Genomic DNA, 24,247 nt, shown 5'->3' on the forward strand with positions numbered 1-24,247 from the left:
GTGATGGTGCAGGGAAGTGAGCTACCCTCCCTGCAGCAGAGGCTACCTCTAATTGTCGCAGTCAATGCCTGAAAGTGATATGCCTCCACGGCATTCTCCCAGATCAGAGCCAAGGGTGCACATGATTTTTACGTCACAACCCCCACTCCTTTTCTCTCTCTCTATTCATTTTTCATTTGTCACACTTCAAGAGGGAGTTTCACACACTGTTTCATGGGTATCCCAGAGCAGCTTGTGTCGTTGCTGACTATTTCTATGCTGCAGGTGTGAGCTGTGGCGTTTCTGGTAGGTGGGCTGTTTTGTGGAAGTGTACACATGGGCTCTTGTTTAAATTTGAAGCAGTTTTTGCAACTTCATTACCATCCATCTGTTTTATGTCTTCAGCAGGGCAAAGGATTCACACAATGATCTTCAATCACCCTTGTCTTTCCACCATCTGACTCCATCTTATGTCTGCACATTTCTTAATTTCATCATGCCATGTGATCCTCTGCCAGCCTCAACTACATATCTGTTACTGTGGAACCCCCATTCTCTTACTCTAATAGACTGCTGTTATCTGCTCTATTCACTGGTATCTATACTGCCACAATCCTGTCTCTTAATGTTACACCTATAATTTTTACTTCTATTGCTCATTATGCAGTCCTTAGCTTCCCATGTTTTTCAGTATCCTCAAAATTTCAGGCCCACAGGTTAGTACTTGTAGAGTTCGCTGATTATATCCCTTTCAGGTGCCAATTAGTTTTGTTTGTTAGAAAACTGCATTCTTTTTTCTCCTTTTTTCCATCATTAAAGACATGCAGCAGCACAGTAGATTTGTAATTCTGAAATTTTAAGCGAGTTTTGCTGTTTTCACAAATATGGACTCCATGGCAGAGCTCTCAAAAATATTTTAAGCACGAACCATGTCATCTAAGTTTGCCAGGAAAAGACGAAGTCACTTCAGAAATTTGACTAGGGCAAATAATTATTTTCAAGAACAAAGAAAGAAGAGGACCTACTATATAACAACATACTAGTGTCATAGAAAACATGCCACAAATACAGTGTTTCAGCGAACATTTTCCAAATTTTCATTTAATTGCCTGTGGCAGATAGCGCAATTCTAGACCATGAGCTGGTGTGCTCATTAATAGTTAAAAACATCTTGGTTTATTCTGAGCTTAAACTTCACACAAAAACCTGCTGCGGAGGCCAGGTGGGTATGGCATTCTGATATCAAGCACAAGATCACAGGTTAAGTTCCTGGCCACAGAGGCTGCATTCCAATGAGGGCAGAAAGTAAAAATGCTCATGTAGCATACTTTTTTGAAGTACGTTAAAAAAATAAGTCAAAATTAATCCAGAGCCTTCAACTACACATCCCTCGTGCCCACTGTGCCAGCTTGGGGATGTTAAGGGGAGATGCGGGTAGAAAAATTAATTTTTTTAAACAATTTCCCTTTGTTTTTGAAATTGTTGAACATTCTTCTTCCTTGTCTAGAAAAATCAAAGTGACACATGCTATTTCTCTGCTTCGGAAATTCCATCCTTTTTCACCTCACTGTCAAGAAATACATGTATCTCAAACTTTCAATTGGGGTTTCCTCCTTTTGCATTTTTAGCAATTCTCAGTTAGTCCACACTTTTCTTTTACAGTTCTATTTGACTTATTCCAAGGAAATTTGGTACACTTGTTCTATAAGGTATGCAGAATGCCGATATCTATGTGGTTTCAATATTCTTGTGATATCATTATGCAAACTTGAGCTAACTTCTGAGAACTATAGAAAAAAGAAGCATTACAACTTTGCAATTTTTTTCCTAATATTGACTCCTACAGAAAAATTCCAGCTAGTTTGCAGCATTCTACGCTTATTATAGAGTGGATTAAGCTGTTTCTGCATGTTCTTTATGCAAAATTAATATCTAAGAAAGTTTACACAAAAATCCCTTTGTTTTCAACTTTTTGGCAACAATGAACAAAAACTATTGAAGCTACAAAAAATATACTTAGTGTAATGGAATGAGAAGAAAAGGTCTTACAAGCACACACAATTTCATTACTCTATGGCACTTATTTAAAAGAAGGGTCTGCACACCAAAGTTTTTGTAAAGGTTGTATCAAATAAACAGCATTATTGTCCCGAGCTGCTAATGTGCATTAGCTGTGTCAGGGCATAGGCTCAATGATTAGAGAGAAGAAAATGTCTTGATATAGTAGGAGAGATTATTAATACAGCTCATGTGCGTAGATGAAATGTGCCACAAAAAATTACACATTGTATGGTAAACTGCAGCACTGATGGGCAAGGGTACTCTTGCTCTTAAGGTACACCAAAGCAACACTGAGAAAGGTAGTGATTTTGGGGTACACTCTCATATATTTCATTGTCAAAGCTCAAACTGTCAGCGACCCTGCTTTTCGAAATACACAGAAACCTCTTCGGATATCACTTGCAACTACACTAATTATATGAACAATTAGTTTTACTTTTGCAAAGTGTCCCAATCTCCATGAAATTGTCATAATATCGCTTATCAAATGCTTTCGGACAACACATATTTGGAGGCTGAAGAATCGCAAGCGCTGAAAGCCAGTGGTCCAATTAGTTCTGAAATAATGAAGTTTTACTGAACTGGAGTATGAAGTATTTGCAAAAAAGTAACTTTTTTCTGAAGCAAAAGGCATACGCTATAAAGACTGCATAAATGCAAAGTATGTAACAAAAACTGCCACTTAACACTAAGTACACAGAAAACAAAAGGAAAAACAAAAGGAATAAAAGACAACCATTTCGCACAAGTAGACAAACCACACTAGGTCTGATTGTCCAAAAATGTCATACCATGTTCATTTGTGGTTGGAGGGCAAGCCGAGCCTGGTGCTTTCGTTGTTGTCGGTAGTAAGCTTCAAACGTATCCCGCGCTCCCAGTACACTGTAGATGTGGTGGCAGCGGTACACCGGTGAGAAATCTACCAAGTCTTGCGCGCTCATCTCTTCATCCTGGTCCAGCTCTTGCTTGCAGCCCTGGTTCAATGCCACCTCGCCAATGCGACCTGAATGCTTGCGAATGTTCTCAAGGAAATCTTTCAGCTCTGACAAGGATGCTTCCTTTATACGGTCACGCAGCCGTGGTATACACACTGCCATGGACTGAGCAAATCGATGCTGTGATACTCGGGGCAAATATGTGTGCTCTAGCTGTTCAATAGTTTTAAGTGCTGGGTAGTACCGACGTTCTTTCATCTGTTCCATTAATTTGGCGTAAACATCAAGCACAGGAAGGCACACACTTAGGCTTCCAATTGTCCAGGCAATGTTACTTTGAATGTGACCATACTTGACTAACTCATCAGCCCTCTGCAGGACACGCTTCGCTGTTTCTTGTAACTCTTGGTCTGTTCGGGTCACCTCATTCTGCAAGAAAAAGTTACATATAGGCCTCTGAGACGGACTCCCACAATTCCAGCGTTAAGTTTACTGGCATAATGTAGTGCGAAGTACAATTACACAGAAGGGACACAGAACACATCACAGGTGGTACTAACAAACATATTTGAAAGACAGCGAGAAGAGTATATATGCTGTTCCCAACACGCAGGCACCCCTGCCACTACTGAGGGCGACTATCAGGACTGGCAAGACCACTTGGCAGATCTAAAGAAAGTAAGCTCCGCATTGTACAAAACAATGGAAGTCTGGCTTACGCAAACACTATTTTTTTCTTTTATGTAAAATGCTTCTAATAGCTCACACGCCGTTTTATCTTTACTTCTTCCCAGGATCTTCACATCATGAAATACCAGCTTACAAGGGCGGGCTATAAAGTGTGCTGAAGGATGCGCAATGAAGTCCTTCTCCAGGTTATTAGCATGCTCCTTCATTCGGTCATTGGCGCAGCCTCTATATCGTCATTGGCGTATGTCCTCTATAGAGTTTTCCACAAGACAGGGATTTCATACAAAGTACAATGTGGAGCTTACTTTCTTTAGATCTGCCAAGTGATCTTGCCTGCCCTGATAATCGCCCTCGGTAGTAGCAGGTGCACTTGTGTGTTGGGAACAGTATATAGACTCTTCTTGCTGTCTTCCAAATAAAGTTATTAGTAGCACCTGTGACGTGTTCTGTGTCTCTTCTCTATAATTGTGTCTTTGCGCTACATTATGTCGGTAAGCAAACACCAACTAGCCCAACAACAAGTCCTTCTCCAACTTTAAGCATTTTCAGTATTCGTCACTAATTATCCCTGAATTAATAAATCACAAAATGTCTTCATAAAAGCTGTTTCATAGTTTTGCCATTTACAACACAGTTAACATCAGAGTTTTCAACTAATCAATGATCTACACTGCCGTCACGCTTGGTATTAATGTCTGTGCCAATTTAGGTAATGTTGCATACCAGTGCGTCAACTTGCTTTCTTCAAGCTGCAAAATTTGCAAATTCTTTTCAGGCCACTTAGTGCAAGGTTTGATTGCTACTGGACTCAATATAAGTATAGTAACTGGATCACCAGCTGTGGTCGGCACTTATAAAGAGCCAAGACAAAGTTATTTATGAAAAGCTGTAATATAAGTAGGATTCTGTGTTTTTGGATTAATGTGATAAAATCCTAACAACATTTGCCAGTAAAGAGATTGACAACTCACATTTACTTGAAGAACTACAAATTTTATATAAACCATTCTGATGTGAAAGTTGACTGTAAATAAGAAACGTTTCTGCGACTACATTGCTTTTTTTTTTAGTCAATCAAAGCCATTTTTTGAGCATGGTCGACACAAGACAGTAAATAATGCCTTAAAAGAGACAAAAAAGTACAAAAAGAACTTCAAATTTAATTGAACCAACAAGAAAATTTCAATAATCTCCTAATTTTGTGCAAGAAACAGAACTGAAGAACAGCCTCGATTTTGCCCGAAAGTAAGCTACGAAAACCCAAAACCTTACTTACTTACAACCTTACTTATAAGCATGGCTTAGCATCATTGGTGTACACTTTTTAATTAGGCATATATATTTTTTAGAAAAGGAAAGCACAGTCAAGGATGGCAGAAAACTAAGCGGGGTGATGAAATTGGTCGGAAATTTGCAGGCACAAGTTCTAATGATGATGATATTTTTTTATATATTGTGTGTGAGGGAATAATTGTCCAAAGCACCCCCCCTCTCCCCTCACGAGCAAAGGTAGTGCCATCAGGAGTAGGCAACCGTTGGGCTGGACATGCAATTAATTAAATGTTCTCATATAAGGCAACAACCATTGTCAAGTGGTGACTCAATGACTACACTAAGGTGTTCACTTTACCGTTACACTAGAACTGAATACAATTAAAATTTCAGGGTTAGTGTGTTCACACTGTCTCGTATTTGAAGAACTGGAGCTCTGTGGCACCTAGTACTACCAATATTTTATTTACGTGCTTTGGTATAAAGCGGAAAGCAACACTCACTTTCAGCTTCTGTGCTTTGCTCCGTACTTGCAAAAGCTCTCTGATGCAGTCAATGAAGCCCTGGTAGTGGAAGTTGCACATTTTTTCGATCTCTCTGTCGTGGTCGCTGATGCGTGCGTCCAATTTTTCCAAGAACTTCTCGTGTTCGTCTCCATCATAAATAGCCCTGCGCAAAAAATCGCGGCGAAAAGCGAGGAATAGGCGATTTTTTTTTTTATTCTTTCATCGCGTATTCGTGGCTTTAGGTGCACAGACCGCACACACCCCCTTTCTGTCAGTCGTTGTTTACCAGAAGCTCCCGACTCTAAAACGCAATGACAATCTACGTCCGTGATGTATCGTGTACGATTTGTTAAAACGTTTCAAGCTGCTGCTATACAAATTTTATGTGTTTCACTATCGGCATCTCCACGACCAAGAATCTGGAGCATAAAGTACAACACTCAGCAAGTTTTAATCTACAGACTGCAAAGCTTAACATGCATGAATGAGGGCCTTCTTGAACGATCGTTGCCAATAGTGCAAGAACAAATTCCAAATATCGCCGATCGCTGACACAGTATTAAAGCTCTTTTTTTTTTCTACACAACGATGCTATCAAGTGCCAGGAAGTCTACCTGAGCACCAGACCGACGCTGCTCGAGTCACTCGTTTCCAACTCAAAAAGTAGATGCTCATGTTCAAGTCGACCTGTCGTGCACGGGTCCAAAGATGCTTCTGGTTTGCTCTCGATCATTTGATCACTGCAGGTCAACGAAAGCAGACTGCCCTACCTAACGCGCCGACAAGACACTCATTAAAGCAGGAAGGAGGACGCACCGGACGGCACCGCAACTCACGTAACGCGAGCAGCGCCCCGAATGGAAACCAACGATTGTGTATTTTTGCTTATTATTTGTTATCGGGGATCCAAATTGGCCAGAAACAAACATGCTTATTTTCCGCGGTTGTTCTTTTTTTTTCCATAAAAGTGTAGTTGCTCTCTGCTTCTGAATAATAAACTCAAGCTCTTTGTCGCCTAATGGCGCGCGAACTCAAATCAGCTGGAGGGATTTGTGGCTGGAATAGTCACTCATTCCGTGCTGGGACGCACAACACTGGCAAAACATTCACGTTTGATCTGTCACATACTTATGTGCGAATTGAATAAAGTAGAAAGCTGCTACCTTTTCCAGAGAAGCCAATCATAACGCTTTTTTCTTTTTTACTGCGCTGTTCTGGCAATACGAAAGAAATACGAACGATGAGGGTACCCGGCTGCGTAGTAGCGCGCGCGGTCGTCGTTCTTGGTGCTCTTCTGGTACATGAAAACACGAATAATGCGGATGCACGACTGCTCTGTCATGTGCCGTCGCCGTTGTCCACCTTGGTATGTTCCTTTTGCACCAGAAAAGCAGCGCAGTAAACCAAGACTGAAGTCATGTTTATCATAACGAAGGTGACAAGCTTTTCGACCTCGTACACTACAAGAATGTCTTGCCAAATATTCATCCGGAAAAACGAAACTGGGCCTGCTCACCTGGCAACTGGTGAAATAGCTACAACACCATCCACCGCCTCCACTTCATAGATGTGGTGCTGTATTCTCTTGTTGAGAAGGGCAGTTCCACTGTCGAGGATAGGATCTTCCGCCATTGAGAGATACGCATGCGAGCCTCGCAAGCGCGCTTGAGCAGTGGCTAGGAAGACAAACTTGTGGCACGAGCGTCTTCAGGCTCATGTCAACATCAAGTAAGCTGTATGGTTTCATTGCTGATGTTGATAGCGGTGGTACCCGGCTACCCAGTGGACATATGGATACTCGCCGTACGGCAAGATCTACACGATTGGACGTAACCAAGTTTGCACCCAGTGACTCGAATAAGCACTCTTTCACGCATCACCACCAATGCCCGTATGTATAGCTTAAGGAAGCTGGTATAGTCTCAGCATTCTTTTTTTTTTTTTTTCTATGGTACCGCGTGGCCCAGCAACAAGATTGGCCGGCTAGCCTGGCAAGCTATCGCGGCTGCATGTCTCCGAGAGCGCAGAGAGGGGAAAGAACTACCGCGCTACTTACGCTTCTCTTGAATCGGCAGAGCTCGTAACCCGAGGGATACGGGTACTTTGCAGCTACCCCACCTCCCTTTCATTCTGTGGGCCACGCAGATTGAAAGGAAGGTAGGGAGTACAGCTGTGCCCAAATGTAAATTTCAGTGGAGCATAACTTCACTTTCCTTCATTAGAATTTTAAAATAACACACCATCAACGAGAGACACTGTTTGAAGCCAGTTGCAAGATATTTAGATATACTACATGAGCAACCATGCACACTGTAAGTGCATGTGTTGTGCTGGCTTTCAATCACTAGACATTACATTGTGACAAAGCCAGTACAATGATACCACGCACGAGCCAGCAGGGGTGGCTCTCAAGGGTGGCAAAGGGGGAAGGTGGTCAACCCCCCAAATTTTGTCCTGCCCCCTCCTGCACTATTGAGTTCTTCGTGATGAAATGCCTTCCTGCATCCCCAACAAAAAATGGAGAATCATGCTCTGCCCTCCCCCCCACCCCCAACAAAGAAATCCTGGTACCACCCTGTGCTCCAGCAGAGACACATAGATTGAGAGTAATGCACACACTTCCACAAAATACAATCACAACAATATACTGACTCATTTTTGTATTTCACAGTATGCGATGCAAATAATTTTTTGAGAACCAACCTCTATTAATTTACTATATATGCATTTTGATTACAGAAATTTGTGCCCAATGCTCTATATACAAAAGATACATATTTTGACAGAGTGCAGTATTTGTTTTTGCTAGCAACACAAACTACATTTAAGACCACCAAAATTTTTAAAGCATTATTCTGCAGCCAAGGAAGAGTTGAGATATGCTGGTACACCTTTACTACAATAAAAAGGGTATGTAATTACTTCTTCCTTTTTCTTTTATGTATTTCATGTTGAAGTAGGAAGTCTAATCACTCAAATACAAATTTTTTGCAGCCACAACATTTTTATTTACTAGAAAAATTTATGACAGCTTCTCAAAGGCTTTTCTGACTTCACCACTGAAATAACATAGGCACTTCATAACATTAGAGAACAATTTTATTTTCATGCTCTTGGTGCATAGACATCCAATGTTGTTCAGCTTCTAGCCAACCGAACCACTTCATTCCAAACAAGCAACAATGCTATAAAAACAAAACTGGTGAATTTATTCTTGAATGCCTTGTCATTCTATCATTCTCTAAGGAGACTATTTATTTATTTATTTATTTATTTATTTATTTATTTATTCAAAATACCCCCAAAGGCCCTCATTACGAGGGTATTACATGGGGGGGGGGGGGGGGCAATCACAAGCACTAGTCATAGTTAGTACATACTAAAAACAAGAGAGTGTAACAGAAGTAATAATACAGTGAAACATACGTAATATACAAGATAATTAGGTCACAATTATTACAGAGAAAACATTAGCACATATTAGGAGAACATAAGGCAACTGCAATGAAAAACACCAACAAACATCGAAAACACTGTAAAAGTCCCAAAAAAGAATAATAATACGATTAGTCGACAAGTCGTGAGCGAATTAAATGTTGAAACTTAGTCAAGTCTGGTTCCGTGGCAATGACTGATGTATAGGAAATTTACTAGACAGATTCACAACCAGAACAGCATTACATCTGAAACTGCATCAATGAAGCTTTTGTTTTCACATATTTGATATGGATAGCAAAGGCACAGTACAAGAAACAACTCATTTGTTTTACAAGCATCAGCAGTTCCTTTTCTGATACACATTTGAATAAGTATTGTTGTAGTTCCACCTGTACACAGGCCATAATGGCAGAACATATGTCAGCAAAAGACACCTCATATTTGATCAGAACCAATCCCAACAGTTCCTTGTGATAAAGGAGCCTGTAAAGATGAGACAACAATGAGCCTCATCATATATGTTCATTGAAAAACATAGTAGTTACACCACAATCTCAACAAGCTTAATTAAACAAGCAATTTTAATTGTTGCATATGAAATCATCTATTCGAGCTCAAAGTTAAATTTATTGCCCCAGTAGCCCACTAGCTCTTGAACAAACTATGCTGCTCAAAATGTTTTTGAAGTATGCAGAAGTTGTCACCAAGACAGTGCTTTACCAGAGGCCACTTCAATCTTACAGCATCATACCAACTCATATTTTCCATATCGATGTGCTCAGCATCGCTGTGCCTTCACAACAACCACACAAGTGCTGAGGTCATGCTCAGCACCAACTTAGAAATGCATAAGGTGTTTTGCAGCATGTGCTCATGCATGTACAGACTTTAATAGGCCTCTTCATCCAATTTCACAATGGACACAAAAATAAACGCTTAACATTCAAAAAGGGTGAGTTCTCTCATGTCCCTAGTGCATAGTTCCACTGGTGCCCAAACTTGTCACTGAACTTCTTGCTGTCGATGGCATCCATTGATTCGGCCACTCTTTTTGCTGCTCGTCTGCACAGAAAAAAATTGCTCCATAAGTGAAAGAGTAAACAACACTGACGCACAAGATATGTTATGATGCTAAGTGGCTACTATTCACCAAAAATTTTATCTTGAAACTGGCAGTTTAGAGTTCGTAGAAACACCCTTCACTCTAACAATCGCTTTCATTTAATAATCATGGCCTGATGATTACTAAGAATTAATAAGAAGTTTATATTCTAACAATCTGTTATACCTCATACCACCGATACCTACAAGCAATGTTCATAATCAGCACAATTTTCTGGCTAGCAAATTGCACTGCACACACCCTTTATACTAATAAGATTAAATGTTGACACTGCCAGTGTGCAGCAAACATAGCATGGTCAACAACATGCCAGAGGTGTTCAAGACCAGATAGGAGACAAAATTATAGCTCAACACAAACTAAAAAAGTATTACCCAATCAAATAATTTAACACACAGGTGCATGTGTTCTCAGTAAGTTCAGGCTGCTCTATGTGCAAAGCTACCAGACAAGAGGCAGTTTACACCATGTAATGAGTGCTGTTCATGGCCATTTCTTCAAGATGAAGAAATTGTCCAAACAGGGTCCCATACACTGGGCGTGGCTCTTATATCCCCCCCCCCCCACCGCTTTCAGGCACAATTTAATTGTGTATGAAAATTTAGCTTTAATGCACTTCTTGCATCTTCAACATCATTAAAGATTAAAGCACATTCAAACATGAACTCCCCATCTAAACGTGTTGCAGGAACCATATCGACTATTTAAAAAGACTCATCATTGCAAAAACAACCAGACAATCGGAAATTTGCCTAGTGCCAATCATTATTGTCAAAAAACAATGAAAGAAGAGAACATGATGACATTCTATCATCATCATCATCATCATCATATATTATGTCCACTGCAGGACGAAGGCCTCTCCCTGCGATCTCCAATTACCCCTGTCCTGCGCCAACTGATTCCAACTAGCGCCCACGAATTTCCCAATTTCATCGCCCCACCTAGGTAGTCTTCTGCCGTCCTCGACTGCGCTTCCCTTCTCTTGGCACCCATTCTGTAACCCTAATCGTCCACCGGTTATCTAACCTGTGCATTACATGGCCTGCCCAGATCAATTTTTTTCTTTTAATGTCAATTAGGACATCGACTATACCCGTTTGCTCTCTGATCCAAACCACTCTCTTTCTGTATCTTAACGTTATGCCTAGCATTCTTCGTTCCATCGCTCTTTGCGCAATGCTTAACTTGTTCTCAAGCTTCTTTGTCAGTCTCCAAGTTTCTGCCCCATATGTCAGCACCGGTAAAATGCAATGACTGTACACCTTTTTCAATGATAATGGTAAGCTTCCAGTCAGGAGCTGACAATGTCTGCCGTATGCGCTCCAACCCATTTTTATTCTTCTGTAAATTTCCTTCTCATGGTCAGGGTTCCCTGTGATTAATTCACCTAGGTAAACATACTCCTTCACAGACTCTAGAGGCTGACTGGCGATCCTGAACTCTTTTTCCCTTGCCCGGCTATTCATGATTATCTTAGTCTTCTGCATATTACGTAACGCCTCTATGACTGCTGGTATCTCTACAGAATCAAATGCTTTTTCGTAATCTATGAAAGCTATATAGAGAGGCTGATTGTACTCTGCGGATTTCTCGATTACCTGATTGATGACATGGACGTGATCCATTGTAGAGTATCCCTTCCTGAAACCTGCGTGTTTCCTTGGTGGTCCAGTGTTGCCCTTAATCTATTGGAGATTACCTTGGTGAATATTTTATATAATACTGGAAGTGAGCTAATGGGCCTATAACTTTTCAATTCTTTAATGTCTCCCTTTTTGTGGATTAGTATAATGTTTACATTCTTCCAGTTTCCTTGGACCCTTGAAGTCGATAGACACTTCGTATAGAGCGCCGCCAGTTTTTCAATCATGTCTGCTACAGCTGATTATATCGACTGTTATTCCATCTTCTCCTGCCGCTTTTCCCCATTTCATATGTTGCAAGGCCCTTCTGACCTCATCGCTAGTTATATGAGGAGTCTCTGCAACCTGCTCATTACTGCTTCGAATGGAGGTATCGTGGCTCCTCTGGGTACTGTACAGGTCAGTATAGAATTCTTCCACTGCTTTTACTATACCTTTGAGATTGCTGATGATATTACCCTGCTTATCTTTCAGTGCATGCATCTTGGTTTGTCCTATGCCAAGTTTCCTTCTCACTAATTTTAGGCTGCGTCCATTTTTTACGACTTCTTCAGTCTTTCTGACATTATAATTTCAAATATCCCTTACTTTCTCTTTGTTGATCAGTTTTGAAAGTTCAGCGAATTTTATCCCATCTCTTGAGTTGGACACTTTCACGCTCTGTTGTTTCCTGCAGCAGATAGGATGTTCCACATCCGCCGCCAAGGCTTGTGAGTAGTGGCACTGGCTAGCACTCCCAGGAAACATAAACACCCAAGAAAGTGAATGGGGAGACGGCGCCGCAGTAGTTCAATCGGTAGAGTATTGCATGCGTAATGCGAAGGTTGTGGGATCGTTCCCCACCCGCGGCAAGTTGCTTTTTCATCCACTTTCATTTCCATTAATTCATCGTTTACTTCATTCATTAAGCACAAGTAAATTCCCCTATGTTGTCTTTGGTGTCAGTGTTCATCGGCTTCTTATGACTAATAAAGATCGGGCCCCTCAGTTAGCCCCTTTTCTTCTTGTCCAAGTGTGCCTGCAATTCTAACTTGATTTGGAAATAGTACCTGCCAGCAACATCTCCGATCCAAATGCTGTTTAAAGCTGCATGGCACAAGAAGCTGCACAATCTCTCACATAATAAAACACTGCTTTCAAGAGGAACTCCAGTAGATGCTCGCCGCAGGAATGATAAGATTCTCAACATCAACATTTGCATTTCTTATTTGCAACAAAGGAAGATGGCACTTCATTACTCACATCATCCGATGCTATTTATATACTTTCAGTAAATCAGGAGAAAGCTACGCAACACTTGCTATCATCATGGCATTAAGGTGCTTTCACATAAAAACCAAGACAGAGGCTCACAGGAAGATGGAGGCTTGAACAGTGGTCAAACAAGAGCTGTCTCAGATTCAAATCATGCTTTCTGTGTAGTGCTTATAAACTTGGGCTACCGTAGAGAAGGTTTACCTACACACAGGATCATCCTGCCCAATGCAACATAGCTGTACAGTTTATATTTAAAACAACATTTGCTAAGTCGAGCACCCTGTATACACATTAATTGTCTGCACAAAGGAGTTATACTCTTGTAAGTTCTAGCTTTACAACATGCACAAACCAGTGAATCAGTATGCTGACAGGCTCTTGTGTCCTGTTTGGATTCAGATAAGCTCCTTCAATGTGGCACTCACTTGTTGAAGACCTTCTTCTCAAGACGTTGCCTAGCACTGGTTACTGGACGGCGACGACTGTGCTGCTGCCGCACTGGTCGGCCTACGTGGAGCTGGACACCTGTGGCTGCCTCCAGGTCCCGGAGCAGCTGGGGATCTTGCCACTCAGGCACACTTGGTGTTTGCTGTGCCAAGTTTGGATCCCGTGGATTGCCAAGCTCATCCCTGGCCACAATTGGGCCATGCAGAGGGCACTGCATGTTCCAATCTCTAAAGGAGGCATCCACAAACTCGTACTTATCACCTATCCTTCATCATTATCATCAGCACCAGCAGTCTATTTAAGCCCACTGCAGGACAATAAAAGAAGATAACAAAGGCATCCACTTGCCTATCTTACAATGCATTATGGATCATTCAAATGTTGTCTTGGACACACATCATACCTAGCTTTCCACTGTGCTATTATTCTGCTGGCCTCCGAAATTCCTCACACTTCGGTCAAATTTGTCTGCTGCCATGTCAACACAGAAGAAAAGTGCAAGTGATGGACAGTGCCTGTCAGTCAGTCAGTCAGTCAGTCAGTCAGTCAGTCAGTCAGTCAGTCAGAACTTGCCAACATCACAAAATGTGGCAGCCTTTGCGTGTAATGCATGTCACTAAACTGTGTTCTTTGCTTGTTACCTGCAGTTGTAACAAGGTGCTATCAGCTCACTGCTGCATGTATGAGCACATTGTGCTAAATTTCAACATCAACTATACTGCTCTATGAAAATGGCAGGATATCAGATGGATCCTTATCAGGCGAGTCAGCACTCGCATCTTACTCAGTATGCAAGACAAGGACATCTCCCAGCAATCTCCAGTTACCTTGTCTATTTCGGACAAATCCATCTTATTCCAGCAAATTTCCCTATAACACCACCACATCTAATCCTCTGCCATCCTGAAATGCTGAACACACATAATTGAACAAGTTTAATCCATTACAATGGAACTACGAAACAATGTTTGACTATGGAAAGCTACAAGACGCAATATCATGGTCTGCAAGGTTACAAATGCCTGGCTTCCTTGTAAATAAGGCCACCAACCTGTGCATTAGGATGCAATGATGTGTATTTACCTTTTGTATTTACCAAGGCACAGTCAATGTATCATGATTACAATTTCAGCCTGGCTTTCAGTGCAACTGATATGGCAGCCAATAAAATACTAGCAGCAGCTACATTCCCATGCAATTGGGATAAAAAAAAATGCTGGAGCACCAACAGTTTATGTTCATAGATGTCTAGGACAAGCTTACGAACACATCAAACTAATTTCTATGCTTTTAACACATAAAAGGCTTAGGTGATCAAGAAAGAATGTTGTAGTTTCAAGGGACATATTTTGTTACATTATATACTACTTACGCAACAGTGACACCCAAAAATAGTAAGAGCAGCTGTGCTGCCTTATTCCATGTCACTTGAAAGTCCTACCTTTGATTCACTTGTCACCTCGCACACATTCGATCAAAAGCCTTGATATATTGTAGTAATTTGATGTTCCAAAGCAACACAGAGGCTATGACAGATGTCACAGTAGAGAGATTGGATTAATTTCGACCACCTGGGAGTTCTCCAACGTGCACCCAAAGCATGGTACATGAGCATTTTTGCATTCCAACCTCAACAGAATGCAACTGCCATGGCTGCAAATTGAACTAATGACCTCATGCTTAGCAGCAAGAAGCTATAACCACTGAGCCATCGCAGTGGGTTTAATCAATACAGGTTCAATCAATAGTCCAACTTTAAGAAACAGTCAGCAGACCTTATGTTGGTGTATTGTTGATGGATATGAGAATCAGGGTAGTGAATGACTCTACAGGCAGAAGTGAGCACCATATTTAGGGGGCATGTACGTGTCACCCCTACCCTTACAAAAAGCATGATTAAACATAATGAAATGAAAAAATGAAATGACAGAGGAAAATGTGACAGGTGAAGTGACAAAAAAAGGCTAGGAGGTACAGGAAATGCTGCAGGTTACTGCTCCAACCTATTTTGTAACTGCATAAACGCAGCAGTGCTATAAACTATGATTCAAGAAAATGGGACTCACACTAACTGAACAGTTTTTTACAGACATTACATTCATCATGTGCCATTCAGCTGCAGCGACAAAATAGGGCCATTAAACAAAAAATGTTTCTAAGCTCGTACACACATAGTCCACAACAAAGCCACAATAACCAAAGTGCACAATAAGTGATTAAAGAAGTAAATAAGCCACCCTCTTGAACATAATATGCCAATCGGAGGGGTGGGACTGCTCAAAGTCATTTTTGAGTAATTTTTGGAGATAGTAAAATTGCATTTTGGAGCAGTTTGGAGCCGATACAATTTCATTTTGAAACAGTTTGGAGCAGGCCAATCTGAATTTTAGAGGAATAATGGAATATGGAATATGGCAGCGCACTTCGAAACCACGATGAAACAAAATAAAACAACACGAGTGCTGTACTGCAACTGCCTTAAAGGGACTGACAATCAATCTTTAAGGACATACTTTTTGATGACATAATGCAAAGCTCACCCTCGGTAGTGTTTACGTTGTAGATATTTAGTAAGCAGAATTTTTCGATCTGAGCAGCCTTTAAAAAAGTAAGAGTCCCTCCTCCAGCACCGCTGAGAAGTGAGAGCGATGTCGATAGCCTGCCTCACAAATTGTGAAAGCAGCCGATCGTTCTGCTTTCACAGAAGTGCATGTAATTGGGGTTAACCACTTACATCTTGACCTTTCGACCACTTTTGAAAATAAAAAGCTGGTGCAATAAGTTCGCATTGCTGCGCAGACATTTCTTATATTTGTACCGTGTTTTTTCCAAAGTACACGCCTACGTCATGACTGGCTGGCCCCGTCGTCATAGTTCTGCCGATAGACAAGCCAAGCCAACTCATCGAAAACAAAGGCGAAAGCAGCGCCACTTTTCTGCTCACTGCAGATGAAGGCTTACCTGCACATTGCAAGTCAGGAAAAACTTATAATCATGAAAAGTACAAAGCATTTCAATAGTAATAAGACCAGAAACTGCATACATTAGTAGAAGGTTACATGGTGGACCTCATGCAGCTTCATGTTTTTCGTGCGTGGGGCATTACAGGCGATTTTTCACTACTTTTAGCGATCAATTAAAAATATAAATCCACATTTAAGTAGAAAAACACGGCTCGTTTTAGCCACTACAACAGGGAATCATTCCATCAGCAGGGTTATCTCGATTCATGTTCTGAGCAGCTGTCTGACCCTTTAAGCAAGTTCTTAAGCTCAATTTTGAAACAAATTACCCCAATACTGAAACCGTCTAGTACATGCAAATTTTGGTAGCAGTGCCTGTAGATTTTTAATTAATGGTAGCAACCATGCAAAACATGCATTCTGCAATAGCGAGTCTGAAATTTCAAAAAGTAGCCCAAGACATTTTTTAAGAATACATTTTTATTTAATAGAGAGTTTTAGAATAGGGGCCTCAAAGAAATAGCGTAGAAGCCACTGTGCAGGCGCAAGGCGCAAACTGCATTTGGGTTTTGCGTCGGGCACGCTATTTCACTGATTTAGTGGGAGCCCCAATAGTTGCCCCAAAAGCTTTGCATCAACAAACATGGTGGCACCCATCGAAGCGATGGCTCTAACCTAGCACCAAACTGGGTTTGATTCGTGGTAATGCGTGAAGTTCGTAAGCAAGGAGAAGTGATAGCAGTTGTCGCTTTCTCTCAACTATTGTGTGTAATAAAGACTGATTCATTAAATGCTGCTGATTCCGAATTCGAGTGTCGATTTCATAGCTTGTAGGCCTAACATGGCTTAACTCTTTCCCTATCATGGGGAAAATACATCTTTTTTTTGTAGGTTACGCCAGATTTTTTTTTCTGGAGAAACTACTGCACTCAATATTTTGTGCAATACATAAAAAAAAAAGAAGAATGAACGTACCTTTCAAGCATAAAAGTTTGATTAATGAGATGTATGTCATAAAAAAGATATAAATTGCCAGAATCAAGATTGTGCGATAAAACTGAACAATGTTTGTAAAGACATGCTTGTATCTACTCAGAAAAATATGTAACAAAATTTATGAGATATACTAAATGTATTGCCATCTAATAGGCACTAGTTCTGAAAAAAATAATTTTTTAATTGAACAGGTATTCCACTAGAAAAATTTAAGTGCGAGCACTACAGTTTGGTGTGCCGGGCTATGGTCGCTGATATTCTGGGCCAGCTTGTGTCGTTGTTGCTCTCAGATTCAAAGTCTGACGAAAAGGCAGCATCCTCAGACTCGCTGCTACTCAATCCATTGATAAAATCAGCCGTAGACGCCACGAAATCGCGAGGTCTGCGATCTTTCGAAGCGCGCGTGCCGCTCCCAGAGGCAACCAGTTTTGCTTTCTACTTTGACGATCGTAAAACTTCGAAGTGCATTAAAAAATTAACACCTGGAGGGGAAAAAGTGAACTTCTCCCCCAGAAAACAAAACGATAGTTCTCCTTCACTTCCTATGGTGCGGAGTGTCCGTTAGCAGCTTGGAAGGTCTCGAAAGCGGCGTTTCAAACCATCAATAGGGGGCGGCCATTTCTTTTTTTTAAAGCCATTTCCATATAATAGACTAGGGTTATTCCTAAGCACCTAATACTTAACTTTCTGGTATAATTTAAAACTATTACAATTTTTTTATTCCAAATCCACCATTAGCCCTTTGTGAAAGTCAAAATGGCTCAGGCCTCACCACATGGGCATAAAAACAGATTGGAATAGTTTTACGTTATACCGGCCCTGGGGACAGAGACGCCTGCTCGCTGAATCCGCTACAGCGCGCGCCTCCCTAATATAAAATTAGTTCGCAGTGCCTTCAGCCTACTTTTCTTTGTTTTGCCCCACAGGGAGCACTGCGTCGTTTGGCCCGCTCAACCGTACTCTAGTACACTCTGAATACAGCCGTCCTGGCCGTTCCGACAGCAGCAACGACAGCCGGGAGCGGTCGGCCGCAAGCCACTTGCCGGAAGCACAAAAAAAGTCCAGTGTTATAAGCGAGACAACTACGAGAAACTGTGCATGAGGCGCCATTGCGCGTTGTGCGGAATGTGAACGGCTGCACTCATTTTCAGAGAACGAATCCACTCGCTTTTGCGGCCACTGCCACAGCACACATGCCGAAGTTGTTCTGGCACAGCATGGCACAAATTCGATCAATTTTCTGTGTTTGGCGCAGTTTGGTGCAGGAATTCGCGTTTGTATCAAAATGGCGCAATTGGCACAGGAGTCCCACCCCTGCAATAGTAACACACTGGACTGCAGGTTCAGTGGGAAAGAGTAAGTGCAATGAAGAGTGTCCACTCACCTTCAGCCGATCACGACGAGGACATAATTTGCCACTAGGAAGTGGTGCACGGCAGGCCCACTTTACCGGCTCAAATGTCCCACTGAATTCAATGTGCCTCTCCCGAAATGGCAATGCCTGCAGAAAGGGAGTCCACAGGACAACGAAATTTTTAAAATTCCCCACGTTCTAAAATTCTTTTAGCAAGTTTAACATTGCCACACCTGTGCTTTCACATTATCATCATCCTTGGAGGTCCCTTTCCAAACACAGTTCAGGTCACTGAAGCCACTGCCTGCTTCTTTTTCAATCTTGTCTTGTTCCCAGTAAATCAAGTCTAGGTCAATGTTCCGTACTGGCGCACTATTGGATGTGCTCGGACCAGCCTCTTCAAGGTCTCTGCAAGAAATAAATTCTGTTCAGCTCAAAAAATACTTCTAAGAAAAGAAAATAAAGCTTACTTAGTGCTGGGTACAATCTTACTAGTTGGCTTGCCACTAGAAAGGAGACAAAAGGGAATGTGTACGATATTGAATACATAACAAGTGCCAGATGACATACTCATCACTGCTGCTTTCACTGCCGAGCACCCTGTTAAGCCTCAGCAGCTGCGCCTCTCGAGAAGTTGGGTCAGACACTTCATCAGGTTTCTTGCACCGAGAGGCCTTATCTGGTGTGTTCACTTTTGGCCTTTTCTCTATAGGTCTGAGGCCTGCAAGGGGGTCGAAGGCATCAGTGATGGATGTGAAACTGCAAATCAGACTCACCATACTCAGCCCGCCTGCCAGCAGGAACCACAGGTTCATAGCCTTCTTTTTCTGGCACCTCTTCAAGTTCACTGTCAGAGGAGTCTTCAGATCCCACATTCAACTCTTCAAACTTCTCGTGCACAATTTCAATGCGGTGTTTAAGGTCAATTGTGTTCCTCAGTACTTCTATTGGATGGTTAATCTTGGCCAGTCCTTTAAGCCACTTTTTAACCATTGGAAAGAATGCCTCCATCAGCTCTTTGTGGAGCCGTCGCAGAGTGTCCAGGACTTCTTCATTGTCTGCTGTCTTCCGCACATTTACTTTTCGTGACAATTCTATTTCCAGATTGAATGTAAGAGGCACGGCATGGTCTCTTAGACGCTCGGCTAATGATGTTCCTGGCAATGGACATATGGCGGGTGCAGATTCCTTGCTTGCCTCTTCTTCCGTCTCACTGGGCACCAACAAACGAAAGCAGTTTTCCATTTGTGTAACATTGAGTTGCACGTCTGGTGTCCGCTCAGAAATCTCAGCAAGAAGCCTTCGAGACCAGGCAGGCTGCTCTTCTGGTTGTTGCATCTTCTGCAACAGAAAAAAATACTATCATAGCAAGAAGAAGGTAATTTTATGCTTGTGGATAACTATATGCTTAAATAAATTCAGCCACTGAAGCAACACATAAAAGTGAAACGTTGCCATCTTGCCAAGATCAAATTGAAGTTCTCTGCACATACCTTTTTGGCAAGTTAACTGTCGCTAATTTAGGGAAAATTCTGATAACTACATTAATTTACAACCTTAAAGGAACACAGCTTGCACAAAATAACAAAGTAGAGCCTTTTTACTCCCATGCGCACACATTCAAGCACCATTACAATAACTCCTCCAGTATGAAGCCATCTGTTCTACAAAGCGGAGTGCAGGGCAATTTACCTGTCTTGAGTACCCATCCTTTTATTCCCTCATAGCTCATGTGGACGACCAGCTTGAAGTTAAAGGGACCCTGAAACGATTTTGACGATTTTCTACAAACGTACTGAGTTGTTAGAGTAGGTCATTCTGATCATTAATTGACACATCTAAGTGCTCTGCGCAAAGCGTGTAATTTATTATAAGGTTTTAAAAATGCACATCGCTGCCGATCTCAGCACACTGCTCGGCGGAATTTTAAGCCGCCCCTACCCATATGACCGAAATCACCCATATGACGTCAGTGGGGCGAGCTATCCGACTGGCTGACCAGGGCGCGTGATCGATAATTTTTCCAACTTTATGGTAAACAAATGATGTTCGTAATAGTTGGAATGTTAGTTAATTTGTTTTTATAAAAAGAAAGTAACAAAGAGAGAATGTACTGGAACAATTTTTCAGTACACTTAAGCACTTCTGGCACACAGCAAGTGTCGTCTGCTTGTGTTACAACGTGCTCCGTCTTTGACGAGAGCTCCGCCGTCAGTATCGGTTTGTCTTTTCGCGAGCGCTTTGATTCGACTTTGTTGCGTTGTGGACTACAGACGTAGCGACTGGCAATATGTCAAGCTGCGACATCGTGTCCCTCTGCAAGCCAGTACATGAGCTGACTGGCTGCAGCGCATCGGACTGCCACTATCCGATCGGCGCCAGGATTTGTGCGATTGCGGCCGTCACTTTACACCGGAAGATTACTAACGCAATAGCGTTTCGCGAGTCCGGTATTAGGGTAAACGCAAGCGCAAGGGGACAGGGCCTGGCCGTGTCCCCTTGCGTATCGTTTGAGGTGATGAACAGAAGCGCAAATGTGAATGGTTTGCACGGTGAAGCCACCTGGTGGCATAGAGCTCAACCACACACAGTAGCAGTAACAAAATATATTCTTCCTTGCTGCTGGTGTAAATTTTTCGCAGGAGTGTAATCTTTAACACGTTGTTTTTGTAAATGTTTAAAATACTTTACACTTGGTTAGAGAAATATTAGCTCTTTCTTTGGCTGGTTAAGCTCTGCGCCAACGGCTGGCTGGACCGTGGAGGCAGGCACCCGTATCAGGCAGCTCACGTACCTCTACGCTAAAGTTCCTTCATCAACTTGAGTTTATGTCCATCGTTCCGTCGAAATATTCAGCTAGTGTGTGATTACCGGAATACCAGACACGTTCGGCGCTACGACAGAATGCTTGCAACGCATGCTGCTTCGATAGCTTTCGCTTGGGGTCGACGGCCAAGCAGCTAACGGAGAGGTTTCTCGCGGTCGAGGGCGGGCTCCAAAACAACCGGAAGTGGACGATGTGACGTCGCATCGTGACGCAGAGCCAGTGAAGGCGGAGCTTAGCCCCGATCGCTCGGCGAACGAGTTGAGGAGGAAAAGCATGGCTAGGGAGGAGGGTAATTTGTAATCGCTTGTAGCTCCATTAATACGTAACGCTTCACTTAAATTGTGGTGCGAATGTTCTACTTAAGCTGTACCCTACGCGTTTACAAAATTTGTCCGAACCGTTTCAGGGGCCCTTTAACAAATGTCAGCAGAATTTAACTGAACTGTACAAAAATGAATTAAATATCAACAATTACTTGCATATAAAGGATTGAAGCTTTATTTGTTAATGCATTCAATTGGCATTGACACCTTCAGAACATATGCCAGTTTAAATGCCTAGGGGTGACGATGTAAAATCCAGGCTGGGGCAGCAACATTAATAATTTATATGGCTTTATGATTCAAAGCTGCACTTTGGGCCATGAGGGACGCTTCAATGGAGGACTCCATATTAATTTCAATGCCTTCGGCATTCTCAAATGTGCACCTGAGTGCACATTTGCAAGTGCTTTTGCATTCCACCTCTATCAGAATGTGGCCATTATGGCTTAACTTTAACAAATAATATCAAGCTCACAAAAAGTTACCATAGCCACTGAGCTGTAGTAGCATGCCTGCACTGGCATTACCATACAGATGTGGTGACTATGCGTGAGAAGTATCATTCTTTAATAAAAAATGTTGAAATGTGCACATGGGATGTCAAGCTTACTGCCAAACAGACATGCAGAAAATGCATTTTCTATGTGTCAGCACTCGCCTGATGATGGTGCCTATATATTTCGACGAATTTTGGTGACAGTGAGGAGCCCGGGCTCTAGCACACTGACTGCCTGCTGCTTGGTGACGTAAGCAGAACATCGCCTCGAGGGGTATGGCTTCACGCTGACTGCAGCCTACCAGTTTCGTTCCGCGCACTCCGAGAGCCAAAATTTGTTGTGCCACAGTTCCATGGGTAATCACATTTTTCCAGATAAGAAAGCTGATATTGCTTGTACGGAGAGCTCGCTTCAATTTGTACAGAGAGCCTGCTGAAGCTGAATGTTGAAAAGCTAATTAATGGATTTTTTAAATTTAGCGACTAATTACCCCATATCACCTGTCACCCTGTGGTCGCCATCACTGACGGCAAGTCTCTGCGTGCAAGCATGTGTTGTGAGCCTTTAATGTACCTTGGCCTTGTTTTAAGCCACCACTGCAACAACTGTCGACTGATCAACAATATGTACAAATAAAATCGATGCCAGATGCATCTATCATAGACCGCTTGTTCGAGACATCTTGCTTGGGACAAGTGTTGCCAGATGGGCCAGTTGCCACTACTAGTGCTTTCTGCTATGCAATTAGCTTTCACTCTTACCTCTTGTAAACGATATCACCCTATACCAGACAAGCCTCATCAATCAAGATAAAAAGCAAGGCAACGCATCTTGCTGAAAGCCAAAGCATTCTGTTATAGCAAGATGACCTCATTTGCACAGAGATTACAGCCACACAGTTGATAGACAACAATGGACTCTCGGGAGAAGGACTGGGCACTGACAAGTCAGCGACAGAGGTAGCATTAACCCCTTCCATGCGAAGTGCAGGTTCGCTTGAAAGCAGTTGTTGACTAGGGCCTGGGCCGGGCTTGGGCCTATGAGCTTTGGGCTTGGGTCAGACCCAGGCCTCAGTTGGGCCTGGATTAGGCCCGGACACGACATTATAACTCCACAGAACTGAAGACTACAAAAACAGCAACCCTATGCAAATTATAGGTCAGTGGTGTCCATAGGTTTATGAGAAAGTCAAGGCAGGCAGGCCACAACACAGCAGCTGTACACTACACAAAGTGCCACGGAGAAAATGGTACCGGTGATCAGTCAAGCCCACTCTACACCCCACTATTTAATGCAATCAGTATTCCTTGACGACTTCTGGCACTTTTTATCTATCTACCTTACGCCATGTGACCCAATTGCTGTCTACTAACTTCAGCCGCTACGTATGTCCTCATGGTCATGGTAGTTCTATAGTTGTCATACAGTCATGATCAGCACGTTCTAGTCGTGTCATTCTCGTAACACTGTCGTACCACTGTCATTTCAGGAATGTAATCTAATTGTCATCATACTTTCATCGTCACACCGCTTTGCAGTTCCATCGACGTTTTTCCATCGTAATCATGCTTTTGTCATTGAATCACAATTATGTCGTGGTTGTCATGCCATCATCGTCATTGTGGAGCCGACATACGGTCATCGTCATGCATTTGTTGTCATATTCCAGCTTCGTCACCCGATTCTTGTCATACTGTAGTCATCTCGCCATTTTGGTCACACAGACGTCGTCACGGTGTCGCCATGCCATCGTCGTACACTTGTCATCATTCCACTGTCGCCAGGCCACTGCTGTCATGCTGTTGCCACACCATCGCCATCATTTCAGAAATGTCATCAATTGTTGTCATGCCGTCGTCATACGGCCGTCGTCGTTCCTTCAACATAATTTCTCCTTCATTCCATTATAATTGTGCTATAGTAAACCAATCAT

The 24,247-nt window shown here is 42.3% G+C and overlaps 2 protein-coding genes across 5 annotated transcripts in view; both read right to left on the reverse strand.

The window, feature by feature from the left end:
• The window catches only part of Sec15 (exocyst complex component Sec15), a 24,196-nt gene extending 17,026 nt beyond the window's left edge, over positions 1-7,170 (reverse strand). Inside the window, exons 1-3 of one of the 2 annotated variants that reach the window (XM_050193401.3) lie at positions 6,960-7,170; positions 5,441-5,606; positions 2,832-3,404 (exon numbers count right to left, since the gene is read on the reverse strand). In XM_050193401.3, the coding sequence (XP_050049358.1) occupies positions 2,832-3,404; positions 5,441-5,606; positions 6,960-7,075 (855 nt within the window). In that variant the 5' untranslated portion in view covers positions 7,076-7,170. Of the gene's footprint in view, positions 1-2,831; positions 3,405-5,440; positions 5,607-6,057; positions 6,280-6,959 lie in introns of those variants that run through there. The other variant, XM_050193400.3, reaches the window with a different exon arrangement.
• Positions 7,171-8,524: 1,354 nt separating this feature from the next.
• The window catches only part of LOC126545507 (UV-stimulated scaffold protein A-like), a 29,163-nt gene continuing 13,440 nt past the window's right edge, over positions 8,525-24,247 (reverse strand). Inside the window, exons 4-10 of one of the 3 annotated variants that reach the window (XM_055061485.2) lie at positions 19,444-20,008; positions 19,238-19,388; positions 19,138-19,173; positions 18,901-19,075; positions 18,698-18,814; positions 13,333-13,565; positions 8,525-9,943 (exon numbers count right to left, since the gene is read on the reverse strand). In XM_055061485.2, coding sequence (XP_054917460.1) covers positions 9,844-9,943; positions 13,333-13,565; positions 18,698-18,814; positions 18,901-19,075; positions 19,138-19,173; positions 19,238-19,388; positions 19,444-20,008 — 1,377 coding nt within the window. In that variant the 3' untranslated portion in view covers positions 8,525-9,843. Of the gene's footprint in view, positions 9,944-13,332; positions 13,996-18,697; positions 18,815-18,900; positions 19,076-19,137; positions 19,174-19,237; positions 19,389-19,443; positions 20,009-24,247 lie in introns of those variants that run through there. The other 2 variants (XM_050193406.3, XM_055061486.2) reach the window with 2 other exon arrangements.

Source organism: Dermacentor andersoni, chromosome 1 (assembly GCF_023375885.2).
Source record: "Dermacentor andersoni chromosome 1, qqDerAnde1_hic_scaffold, whole genome shotgun sequence".
Classification (NCBI taxonomy): Eukaryota; Metazoa; Arthropoda; class Arachnida; order Ixodida; family Ixodidae; genus Dermacentor; species Dermacentor andersoni.